Raw genomic sequence first — 13,081 nt, 5'->3', positions numbered from 1 at the left:
TGAACTGGGTTAACTGAAACAAATACTTCAGGAACTGATCCTTTTATTATCCACCCTGTTTAGAGGCAGACATTGCCAAACCTGCTGTGTCACGTTTCTAACAAAGTTCTTACATACAGCTGAAAATATGCAAGTGAAAAAAAACATCATTCTTCCCTCCAACATCTGGTATACAGACCACAGCTCTGATCAAACTGAAGAGCTTTGTATAATTAAAGCAATTCCAACAGTGGTCTATGGCATAAACTCCATTACTACTCTATTAAGTGGTCACAGCCTATAACCTCCAACAAGCTCCTGAACCCCACGAACAGGAGCAGGTCCACTTGGGAAATGAGAAAACTGAACCTGCACACAGAAACTGATTAGTAATGCCAACTATTTTAACACTTGGCTTCACAGAATTTCTCTAATGTTAACAGCAGATATAAGAGTTCAGCAAGATGTACACCATTACATACTGGTTATTTTCTACACTGAACAGAAGCTTCTCCTACAAACTTACATGAATTTTTCAACACCAGAAGTCTACAAGAATTCCTCGATCTCTTTAAACAGAGATTCTAGCAGTTCACAGGCTAAGCATTTGATTCATAAATATCCTGTAGACAGGATGTTCTAAAAATTCCATTTCAAAGACCATCGTTGCTTTCCAAACTTCTGGAGAGCTGCTGCCTTCCTCCCTGGGGGCTGTCATTCTCATGATAAACCACCATGTCCCAGCTGGAGACTTAACCACGTGATTTGGAGCAGGACAAAGAACTCCCATTTGAAAGCAAAACAGATTCCCTTAGTCCTACTCTAAATGAAAACTCATTCCTACCTCTTAATAGTTTTTTAGCTCTTTCTTTTCACCGGCTTACAGTTATATTACAGCGTGCCTTTAAGTCTGTGTCAGTAATAGTGACAAGTGCATTTTTGCTTGAAGTCCAGTAGTGTTGCTTAATGACTCTCTGCTGGAGCTTTTGAAATAAAGGGTTTGATTTACCAGAATTAAGTCAGTGAATAAGATGCATTCATCTAGATTCAAACAATACAATTCTGGTTTAGAAAATATAGCAGCATAGTTGAAATTAAGAGGACTAAATCCCTGGGGCACACTGAGAAGTATTCTCAGTTTGAAAAAGAAAAGATCTACAGATTTTTCATATGAAAAGATATCTACTTAGCTCTGCACAACTCCAAGCATAACATCAGTCTGCTCAGAGTTTTGAACAGATAGACATTATTTTTTACACAGACACAAGACTTCAGAGATGCTTGTTACTGTTCTAACTGCTCCAGTTAGCTCCTTTCAGTGAGTAACAGAGACATTTTGATGACTCTGAAGAACCACAGCTGGACTCATTCTCCTATGCATTCACTACAAGTTTTCTGCAGCCTCATGCACACATCATGACCAGTTATGAAAACATCACATTTCAGACCATGAATTCTACACTACTGTCCTTTTTGTTACATGTCATGGATTCAGTGTGAGTTAGTTCGTGAGAATTCCATTCCTATACGCCAGCCCAGGCCTGATACAGTTTTTTCATGCTCTGCAGCATCTGAATTTGCACCAATACAAATGCAGTCACCACTGCCTCAGAGTTCAGTGAACAAACAGATGAGCAGTGACAAAGTTCAGGATTATTCTCACTTAAAAGATACTGACAGGATGACAGCACATTTTCCTGGGCTTCTGTTTACTACTGCATGGAGACTCCACAGCTGTGACTCACTGCACATTGCTTTTCATGCAAGAGTGCCAGGTAGGGAATGCAGACTGTAGCTCTCAGCTTCATCTATCTCCACAGCAAAGCACAGAGCCACCTAGCTCCCCAGACCTTGATATTCAACTGCAAGAGAGGGTTTGGTCCAAATCCCATCCACTTCTGTCTGATGGGCAGATGCATCCCATAACCACAGGGCACTCCCATGCCAGCAATACCTACACGTGCTTCAAGCACACTTGACTATTTTCTCTTGGAGGTCTGTACAAAGCAGCTGGGAACCAATCCTCAGTCTAGAAAGGAGCTGAAAACACCCCAGAAACACACACCTCTAATTTTAGCAAGAACTGACCATTCTGCAGCGACATGGTCGATTATTTTGTTCCCCAAAGACTGTAAGATGGAATGGGAGTTGCTTTCTACTCCTCAGCTACGGAACTACAAAGGCAACAATCTCCAGCTACACAACAGCTTCTAAAATTTGTTTACTGAAAAGCTTAGCATAAAAGTAGCATGATTTGGGGATTCTCTGTGGTTAACCTGTGGGACAGTACAGTAGCCCCTAGCAGTAGGTACACACCTGTGGTGATCAGCACCTCCACCACCAGCCACCTGTGGAAGAAAAAAAAAGGCTTGGTATTGGTAGTGTGTATCACCACGTACCAGCCAAGGTTAGTATTTGCTTTGAAGGCTGCAAACCTGTATGTGTCTTACAGAGGCCTTGCAGCACGCACACACTGTGGCATCAAGGCAGAGCCAGGCAGCCTGACACTGCAAACTGAACACTCAAAAACCAGCACTTGGGCAGTTTCAAGATTAGATACATGTCTGAAAAGGTTCTGCAGTCTTTCTGATTAAAACCCACTAAAACCGTTTCTGAATTCAGGGAGTTGTAACGTGGGGATTGGTTTCACGTAACTTTTAACCGTATTCAAAAAGTAGCATGGTTCACAACAGCTACAAATTCCAGCCTTTCTGAAATCATGGAGAAGATCTTCATGCTGGAACATGGAGAATTTGGAAGGAGGAAAAAAGAGGAGGCATCGAGACTGGTCTGTTTCATGTAGGTTAGCAATGGTCCTCCATCTCCTGAATAGTCAAAGTCATCCTCTGGAACCCCAAGAGAAAAGGTTTTAAAACTGTAAGGTGATGTCAGAAGCCTTCATCTCTCAGAGGGAGCAAATGTTACCAACTCCTCTTCCAGAAGGCAGGAGCAAAGGTTTGTCTCTAACAAACTGGAATGCCTTTTAAGAAAAGCAAATATTTTTGGTATGAACTGTGGAAATACTTTCCTTCTGACCCTTTTTGTTTCTAGGGAACATGAAGGCACTTTGTGCTTAAAGCTCCTTCCATGCTGCTTAGGCAGTACATGAGTCTCAGAACACGAGCACAGGAATTGATGGCAGGTCTCGGATGGCAAGGTAAATCCCACAGCAATGTTTGAAATTCCCACAGGGTTACTGGCTCCCTGGAAGACACGCTACTCTGTGATTCCTTAAAAACAAGATACCATGTCACCACAGCAGGCTAAGGTCTCCACTGCAAGAATCTGGCATTTCTATATCCAGTGCATAAACCTACAGCAAGCCTTTCCAAGATTTATACGAAGCACTGCCTTGGCAATAATCACTGAGACCATCAGCACCCAGAATAGTGTCATTTCAGGCTTTTTGGGTGTTTCTGAGGAACTCTGTTCTTGCCCTCAGGAGAAAGGCAGGACAAGGGATTACATTTCCTCTTGTACTTTACTATGGCAAACCCGTTATTTCAAATCAGGAAAAAAAAAAACCAAACCAAACAAAACCAAACCAAACCCACAATCCTGTATATTCTGCCAATTTCAAATCTTGACCTTCCTGGAATCAGCAGCATTCTATACACTGCTGAGTGTTTGAATAGGGAGCGTGTCCTAGCCCAAGTAGACTGTTTTCTTTGCAGATATGCATAGTGGGAAGTAATAAAATACAGACACTGTTGCCAATTTATCTTCTTTGTTCCATAATTTGTATCCCACTCTCTCACAAAGAGCTGATTACTGTAGTTGTCAACACGCACATAAAGAATAGCAAGTATGCTCCAACAAAAAGCATAATCATTGCCTGCTGATGTCAGAGCAGGAACTTATGGGAAGTGGGAAAGGATGAGAAGTTCAGCAGCTTCAGGCTGCGAACATACAGCTGATGCAGCATATTGGGTGATGGATGCAGCTGCAGGCAGGTGCTTCTTTGTCAAAGGGAAGCGTGACAATTCTAGGGAACCAGAGGATGTACAAACAGGTGGCTGCTGATCCAAAATATAACTTTTGGGGATGGCATACAACCATAATGCAGCACCTCTCCTATCTCCTTGGACACAAAACCCAAAACCCCCAACAAACAAAACGCATCAAAAATAATTATCACCTCCCTGTGCTTTAGGAAAATACTGCATACCTTCAACATGTCTCCTCACAGTCCATACAGCATTGGGGTTACCAGGCAGCTCTGAGACGGCCATTTCAGATACCTAAGAGTAAACAGGAAGAAAGTTCTTTTGCAAACAGATGTTTAGACTTACTACAGTAAGTCACCAAACCACCAGCAGTTTTTAGGCTTTCCCACAACTGGGCAGGAAAGCTAATAATTCCCAATTCTGATGCTCTCTCCCCCATGCCAGATGTGCTACAGGGTAGAATACATTCAGCAATGATACAGCAACATTAGAGCTCTGGATGATCAGCTTTAAAACAAGGTCACCTGCCCCAGCAAAGAGATCACTAGCAGCAGCTGGTAGAGACAACAGGTATGTTCCAGCTCAATACACTCAAGTATTAGAAGGGACAAAATGCAGGTGGTCAAGAGTCAAATGAACAAAAAGCCTTTAAAACTGTCAGAGTGAAGAGTACAATCCTTCTATTTCCAAGAAGCAAGCCTAGAGAAAGTTGCTCTCCAGACTACAGCAAAAGGAGAATCCCTTCATTTCAGCACCCTTATTTCAAGGATTTTCTCCCACTGTCCTCACCTCTCAAGCTGTTCTTCTAAAGTGCTGGAAGTCTTACCTCAAGTCCATGTCTTAGAACCCTCAGAGACGACCGGGGCCCCCGACCACAAGCCACATACAACTGGGGTGTGTCTTCATTGGCCAAATCTGCTATCTGCATGGAGACATAGTGTCAAACACTACCCACAGGAAGAGAAAATTAAACTAAACTATATATGACACACTACTGCTTTACGAATGTTTTTTTTTTCAGACACTGAAAACAGTGAAGATGCCATAGGGTGTACCATCTACTGCCCAGAAATAATGTCAAGTTTTAACCAAGCTCTCTGCAGAGCAGAGAGCTGGTCTGATGGTCAGAGAAGCAGTACAGGTCTGCTGGCTGACACCCTGTGTCCACATATCTATTTATCACCACAGGAATCAAAGGCTGCCAGGCCAGGTACCAGGCTTAGGCAGCTGTCTGAGAATTTAGCAGACTTGCTCTTCTATCAGCATTTACTATAGAGCAGTATTTCTGGAAACCTAGGATAATGTAGCTTTGGTGGCTCCACTTACACACAAATACTCCGCAGAAAAGCAAAGAAAAAAATCATGCATCTATGATCAATTCCTCTGTAAATGAGAAAAACTTACTTATGTGGTGAATGAGAGCTTGCTGATGGCAACATACCTGACAACACAGAATAGGAGACAAACTGTCCAGCTCATCCACCAGCACCAGGTTCTTGAGAGGTCGTGGCTGAAAAAAGAATGTATCTCCTTCCTCAAGAGGCATGGCAGAAGAGAACTCTGGCTCCTCATCATCATCACCCAGGTGAGCTATCTGGTACAGGTAACTTGAGACAGAAAGCAAGAGCAACAGCTTTCAGTGCAAAGCTCATGTAGCCTTCTCTAAGAAAGGCTTAGCCAAATATTCACTAGGCAGCAGGGAGGACAGAAATCCTTCCCTACATTGTACAGCTATTAAAATTTAGCCTTAGGGATTGTCTTCTTGGTGACAAGATGTTTAAAGGAAATCAGAGGCCTGCAAAAAAACCCAAACAAAAACCACAGAAACAAAAAAAACCACCACAACCTCCCCCCTCCAAACCTTCTCATTCGTAGCTGTCACTGGCAAGGCATCCCAGAGTTTCAGTGTTTTCTCTGTTTACCTTTGAGCCTTTCAGATATTTCTTGTGTTAGAGCCCAAGCACCAACTGACAGCTGAGGCCAAGAGCAAGGCCAATGGCTAAGACTGCAGCTCCACAGTTATCTATTTTATTGGAATACTCTCACCTTGCTATTTTTAACCGCATTCCCTATTCCATCTTATGAGCCTAAATATCACAACAATCAAGTTAAACTTCAGAGGAAAAAAATAAAACCAGAAAGATAGACTGATTTCTTCCTGGTTTTAATAAAGCTCAAACGAATATGGCTTCCTCAAGAGCTTAGTTTATACAACTGAGTTCAGATTCACTCTAGTAAACTGGCTGGAGCTCCCCCAGGTGGCTGACTGCAGATGTAGTCAGAAAAAAGTATTAATCTCCATCCCTGTGAATCCCTTAGACACTGTTTAGCCATCTTCAAAGGTGTGCAAAGTCTTCTTTGAGACTTTAGAATATTCTAGAACCCCAAACATGACTTGGGAAAGCCCTCAAGTATACATCTATTATGGAAAGGACCACAGTTACTCATAACAAACCCTATCTACTTCTGAGTGAGCCATAACACACAAAAGTTCAATGAAAACTGATCAAACTAATTAAAGATAATTCATCCGGATACATGATGGACCCTTTATGAACTGCAAGTGCTCAATTCTTCCAAAACCTACTGCAACAGCATGTAATCTTTTGTTCTCTGCACTATAATATCTAATCTGGGTTCAAACAAGAAGAAAATTCCCCCACTCAGTCATAGCCTAAACCAATTGTTCTGCTCAAGCCATGTGAACAAAGCATTAATTTACCCATTAAAACAGAGGTTTTGTCTTTGTATGTTCAGTAAGTTCAAGGGTCAGTTTGCAGTCCTGAACAGAAACAGTCTGTTTCAGGGGAAAAATGCTGACCTAAAATTGTTTACTCACTGGTTTCCAAATTCAGATGCCACAAAGAGAAACCCCGTTTTCAGCACACACATGGCAGCAGCGACAGGAACAGTGTCAAAGTACTTCAGTCGAATCTCTGTTACCTGAAAGCAGAGGAAGATGTGACTGTGCTAGCAAAGTACTAGAACTATAGATGTGTGATTAAAAAAAAAGCTGCCTAGCTATCCTCTCCAAAGAAAAGGAGCAAGCAAGTGGGCCAGGCTTAACCACATCAGTAGTTTGGGGCAGCAGGTTATAGATCACAACAGACTATTTTGAACACACAAGTCAGGCTGCCTGTTTTATTCCAAGACTTTCTGGCTTTAGTAACACTGAGTCAGTTTGGAAAAAAACAGCTGCAAAAATAGCAAGCTGTTTAAAAGAAGAAATTTGCTTCACTGAACACCAGCCATTCCCCAACATGTGAAAAAGTAACTGTCCTGAGCAAATTTCAACATTTGATATGGTCGCAATAGCTGCTGGCGAAAACTTCCAAGAACAATCTTAAGACACTTAAAGACACTACACTATCATCCCTTGTACTAAATTTGACATGTGTAGATGAAAGAGACACGGACATTCAACATTTACTCAAAAAACCCCACTGATTCTCTGCAGCAGAGATCTTTTTATTGCAAAATACTAGGACAAGAAGCAGCAAGCCACTTCAAGCTTGTTATTTCAACTCATGGATCAGCTGTACCAAGCTGTCTACATCAATTTGCAAAAAGATTGATTATAGCATGTAAATATTCAATTAAGAGATGAAATAGAGAGCACCTACTGTGATCAAGAGAAACTAAATTCCCCAGAATTAGTTTCTGGCATACCCTCTAGCAGGTTCATTGACCACATTTTACAATACATCTTTTGAAGAAAGGACCGCCCGCAGAACATCTAAAATATGCCCAAGTGACTCTGCAGCATAATTGCAGGATCTTGCAAACATTGTGCTGTGTCTCTATAGGAGTAAACAGCAGTTACAACTGTGGGTATAACTGTACTACAAGTCACATAGAACACAGGCCATTACACAGCTAAAACCACAGTATCAAATACTTATCACTTTAGAGAATCAAAATAATTGACTAAGGACTCTTCTCAATGAATGCTTCTGTTGTTCTTCATGTGATGCTTACCATGTCTTCATCTGTCTCCAGCGTAATCTTGAAGATGTCTCCCTGCTCTGTCTGGGCCAGGAAGAAGAACATGGACTTGGTCTTATGTGTAGCAGAGCAGACAAAAATCATACCTCTCTCTGGGTCATCCAAGTCATTCTGCCAAGAAAGAAAGTGGAGGTCATTAGTGGAATTACCTGGCAAGTGTGGATGTGATTTCACTGACTGAAGTATTTCTGTTTCACAGGTGTTTTAAGAGCTGACAGTATGTGAGGAGGCTTTTAACACAAAGCACACCCCCTCCATTACACCCGAAGTTACCCTTGGTACATCTCTGCCCCAGAAGGAAATACATTTCTAAGACACTGTGCCTAAACATCATCCCTCTTAGCTTTTTTGCCCTCCTCCCCAGACAACTGTCTCACATATCAAAGCCAAACACAGAGGAAAGGGCTGCAACCCACACACAACTGTTTTTGAGCACCTGAACCTTGGCAGGTGTTCAAAGCCCTGTCAAAGCACACAACAATTTGCAATACCAAAGGAGGAGGAAGCAGCCTTAGATGCTACACAGCAGCTGTCAAATTCACCTGCATACACGATGGCAACCATGACTCACCATCTCAAGTAATCCTATCTTACACCAACAGCACTGCTGCCGTGGTGCCTGATCAGAGTCTATGGAATATCTCCAGCATAATTCTCAGAGAAGAGACATGAACCAAGCTCATCACTTCAGGCTATGCCCACCTCCATCTTCCCTCACAGGTAACACGCAGCCAGTAAGGTAGATTATAGGCCAACACACTTTTAACTCCTTTATTCTTAATTTAAAATCTCCCCGATGCCTTTAACCATGAAAGGCAAATACCAAGTATTCATTTAGCACTGACAAAGACAACCTTAAAAAAAAAGGGTAGGAATCTCAAAATTCTCACCCGTCTCCTGGGGATTGGGCATCTGATATCAGGCTGGTCACCGAAGTTTTTATAAGTAATATAGTTTTCAGAACAGATCAGCACCCCACTGGGTCCATCGGAACCACCAGGAACTGAAACACAAAAAATATTATGAAAAAAGCCCTTACCAGAGATCTGACTTACTGCCTGCAGAACATTTCTTCTGGTTTTCTTTAAAGCAACATAGTTTCCAGTGTTCTTTATCACCCTACATATAGAAATCTACTCTTATTGAAGAGGAAGACAAAAGACCCGAGTACAGCTGCCTGTGTCAGCATGAGAACAGAGCAGATGGAACTAGGGGACCAGGAAGGAGAAAAAGGAAGGATGCAGCTCCGGACAAATTGCTTATGTTTTAGCCCTCCTGGCTTATTCTTGTCTAGAAAGCCACGACACCCAAAATACTACATTAGCAACTTGTCAGTTAAACACAACCCTTGGGTTACTGGCACGTACGCTTGCTGTCAAAAAAATGTCAGAAAACCATCTGGTAGATACCTTTCATTTTTAAAGTTATGTTTTTTAAAATGCTTCTATTGAGATCCCAGCGTAACAGAAGATCATCAAAATAGTAGTAGCAGTCAGATCCAGGCCAATATTTGGTGTCTGATGGCTGCCTACGGAAGATGCAACAACAGCGCAAGCACACAAAGATGCTCTCCTAGCTTAGCTTCCTTTGTGCTTGGAGAGGAATCTGCAGCAGTTCAGCGGTTTCCCAGGTCAAAGGTGTTAGGCTGGCTTTGCACCCGATCCCTGTAAGTGGGCTTTTAATCCATTGATTCATCTACTGCCTTTTGAATGCATATTAGCTGATGGAATCCCATGCAACAGAGTACAACAGCACCTATGCATTACCTAAAAATACATGCTTTTGCATCTGCTACCAGCTTATTTCAGTTAATATCTCTTAGCTTTGGAATCCAGAGAATATCCAAAATACACCTGAATGAAGAGATGAGGAGCACATTCAAACTGCAGCTGTATCTATGAATTCTTGCACATTTCCATGTGTGAACCACACTCATTACCTGACTCCAAGATCAATTAATTTATACTAATGGCTCAAACTACCATCAAAACAATTAAGATGTAAAGCGTATTGATTCTGTTTCCCTGGGGAATGGGAACCAAGTAGCTGCATAGGAAGATGACTTCGTGGCCAGGTGGCAAGTACCTGTTATAAGGAAGTTGCCATGCTCTTCCAAGGGCTCACTGTATTTCCTAACAACGTGGTTCAAACCCAAGTCCAGTTCATAAAATGTCAATGTCTGTTGTGTGTTGGCTGCTGCTTCTCCCGTTGGATCATTGTCTGCTTCCTAAAACACAACACATGAAGGTGTCTTTCAAGAAAGGTATTAAAGGAAGAGCAAAGCTGACGTATGGGGAAACAGTTTTGAGTAACATTAGAATGAAGTCCAAAAGACGACTTGCTGGAAGATGCACAAGCAAAGCTTGACAGGAAGAAAATACGCACATTTGCAGTTGAACAGCAAGAATTTAAGAAGAATCACCAAGACAGAAGAGACTTGCCTATTCTGACTGAAGGCAAAACAAAAAACAAGTAAGCTCGCAACAAATGAAAATCATCTCAGTCAGCAAAAGCAGCCAGCATTCCCCACCTCCACAGACAGATTAAGAACAGAAGAGGAACAACAAAGCTCAAAAGACAGCAAAGGGAGATCAAGTTCTTCTCACCTCATAATCCATTTCCAGACAAGCAAACATCGGGTTTTCAAATCCCACATCGACTCCTACCACATGGTAGACCAAGGTATTGGCCTTGTGGGCTTCCAGCGGGGAGGAAATGGTGAGACGAGCAGCAGCGTCTCTGTTCAAGATATACACCAGCTTCTGCTTTTCAATAGCACCTGCAAGGAAAGGACAACAGCACCTGAAGCACATTACCTGGTGATCAAGTCTGATCACCCCTGCATTCCAAGATCAGTATAAAACTCTGCAAGAGAACATCAGTGTTACTACTGCTGCTGAAGTTCACCGTTGATATTTATCTCTGTGCCCCCAATTAACTTCAAATGTCTCATTTTTAATGTCAGGCCACAAGCGCAAATGACAACTCCAGCTCTTCAAAGCCAAAGACTGACCCTTCGGGCTATGGCCATCTAGCCCAATGTTCAATCTACAACGGCTACAGGCAGATCTACTCACTCATTCCATCGCATAAGAGACGACAGACTCCAGGGAAGTAAAAACAAATCGAAAAAAGCAGCCAGATCTTGCCAAATGGCTTTAAATGGTGGAACAAGACCTTTCCTTAGAAATATTTTAACTAAAAAAAGGTATTCGTGCCTGATACACAGCACCCACAACACAACAAACGCTTATCACTCTTAACTATCAATGTGAACGGCACAATTATGATTGTGCTGCCTTCTCACCCACGAAAACAAGACCTGTTAGAAAGGAAATGTTGTTATTATTATTATTCCTGATATAAAGGGGCACTGTTAAACTACCTATCACTGCAAGTCCCTGCTCTCAGCATGCAGGAAAGCAGCACCACTCAAAGCTGACTTCAGCAAACTGAGAAAGTTCATGTACCAACTAAGACACCTCATGGTAAATCTGATTAAAAAAAAAAAAAAAAATCACCCAAGTGTCCTTCTACCTGTGAAGCCTGATCAGAAATGCATCTAATTGTCTCCATGATACATCTCAGAGAAGAGACATGAATTCATAACATCATTTCAGGCTGTGGGAGCTGACTGACTATGCTGTAGCACCAATGCCTGCAATCCCAACTTCTCTCCCAGACATCACACTTCAGGGCTCTGCGCACCATTAAGCAAGCTGGCCTCTTTCCAAATTGTTTTGGCCCAGTGTTAGAATTAATTTGTGCGATTCCATCCATGTCAAGGAACTATTCTGAATGCCTGCATTCTCCTTGACACGTCTCATAGCCTAACAAACTGCCTGAGACACACTTCCAATTACACCTGGCAGAAACTTGCTCCAAAATAAATATCTGCAAGACAGGAGGAAAAAAAATAAGGAGAAAACAAGCCAACAGACTGACTTACTGATCATGACAGCACGGCCCTTTGGGTCTACAGCCAAGTACTGGCCTGGAACGATTCTGCGACATCCACTCTTGCCAAAGGTTTCCTGATGAATCTTCTCAAACACGTTCTTTGAGGGCTGGTACTCCAGAATAACAATGCGTCCCGAATCGCTACCCACGACGATATAGTCTTTGGTCCCACCTGTCAGCCTAAAGGCCATGAGGGAGCGAATGACTCCGAACACTTCCACGGTCAGCAGGGTGTGAACCTTCCCTGTGTTGGGATCAGGGCGGAGTAACTCCAGGATCTTGCCTCGGGAAACAACGATTTCTTGTTGTTTCGTTCCTAAAGAAGCCAAAGCACGAAGTTAGCAACAACACAGCAGAACATGCAACTTCAAGAAGCACTATAAGATGATAAAACTTCGCAACTACTAAACGCCGAAGAGTTTTATGATTACTGTGGAGAAATTCAGAGCAACTTATTCACCACAGTAGGCGCCACCTTTGCTCGAGCACCTTTTAACAGATCAGGAAAGTGGACAAAATAATAAATTAAACCTATAGCTAATCAAGCTGAACTTCTCTTGATCTTTCCACAAGTTACAACAACTCAAGTAACATGCTCAAGAGCAAACGATAACATACAAGCAAAACACTAATGCTATGCTGAAACAGATGAGCTTCAACAACCAAACCAACTAAAGGACAAACGCATTTTTTCCTCTACTATCCGAAAGAGCTCAAGACAAGAAGCATGAAGGGAGGAAAAATTACCTGAGAAATTGCCATGGATAGCATAGCTAATGCCGGTGGCACGCTGCAACGTCAGGTTGTAGAGAAACATGTTGGCAATGGGCTCACTTCACCTTATCGTAGCTCCACTAGGTCTGCAACAAGTAGAGCAAAAATAGATACTTTTCAAAAGCAAGGTCTTTCATACAGCACAGAGAGAAAACTGCTGCCCTCTTATTTGTTCTCATGTATCATGTTTACATTAGAAGACTGACTGTCGCCCAGCTGAAGTTATTTGGTATTTATTAATACTACAAGGCAAAAGGCTCTCCCAAAGGCAACCAGACTGCCAAGCGACAGCTGAGCTCCTTACTGCCGCATAACTGACCAGGACTTCCAGCTAATTACTCCTCTCGCGGTTTTAGCTGTTCAGAAACTAAAGTTAGGGAATCCCTCTAGATGTGCCCTACGCCCTTACACCTCAC

The 13,081-nt window shown here is 42.4% G+C and overlaps 1 protein-coding gene and 2 non-coding genes across 4 annotated transcripts in view; all 3 read right to left on the bottom strand.

Moving 5' to 3' along the window:
* SF3B3 (splicing factor 3b subunit 3) overlaps positions 1-13,081 on the bottom strand; it is a 30,263-nt gene that overhangs the window by 16,545 nt on the left and 637 nt on the right. For both annotated transcript variants that reach the window (XM_030026561.2, XM_030026563.2), the window contains exons 2-11: positions 12,639-12,751; positions 11,881-12,207; positions 10,538-10,710; positions 10,017-10,158; positions 8,822-8,934; positions 7,905-8,042; positions 6,766-6,869; positions 5,368-5,533; positions 4,753-4,848; positions 4,148-4,220 (exon numbers count right to left, since the gene is read on the bottom strand). In XM_030026561.2, the coding sequence (XP_029882421.1) occupies positions 4,148-4,220; positions 4,753-4,848; positions 5,368-5,533; positions 6,766-6,869; positions 7,905-8,042; positions 8,822-8,934; positions 10,017-10,158; positions 10,538-10,710; positions 11,881-12,207; positions 12,639-12,708 (1,402 nt within the window). In that variant the 5' untranslated portion in view covers positions 12,709-12,751. The remainder of the gene's footprint in view (positions 1-4,147; positions 4,221-4,752; positions 4,849-5,367; positions 5,534-6,765; positions 6,870-7,904; positions 8,043-8,821; positions 8,935-10,016; positions 10,159-10,537; positions 10,711-11,880; positions 12,208-12,638; positions 12,752-13,081) is intronic.
* Positions 8,547-8,626, bottom strand: LOC115346678. Its single transcript, XR_003925204.1, has one exon. It is a non-coding gene; the product is annotated as a small nucleolar RNA SNORD111 (small nucleolar RNA).
* On the bottom strand, positions 11,474-11,555 carry LOC115346675. The gene has a single exon (XR_003925202.1). It is a non-coding gene; the product is annotated as a small nucleolar RNA SNORD111 (small nucleolar RNA).

Source organism: Aquila chrysaetos, chromosome 9 (assembly GCF_900496995.4).
Source record: "Aquila chrysaetos chrysaetos chromosome 9, bAquChr1.4, whole genome shotgun sequence".
NCBI lineage: Eukaryota > Metazoa > Chordata > Aves > Accipitriformes > Accipitridae > Aquila > Aquila chrysaetos.
This window is presented reverse-complemented; position numbering and strand designations above follow the sequence as displayed.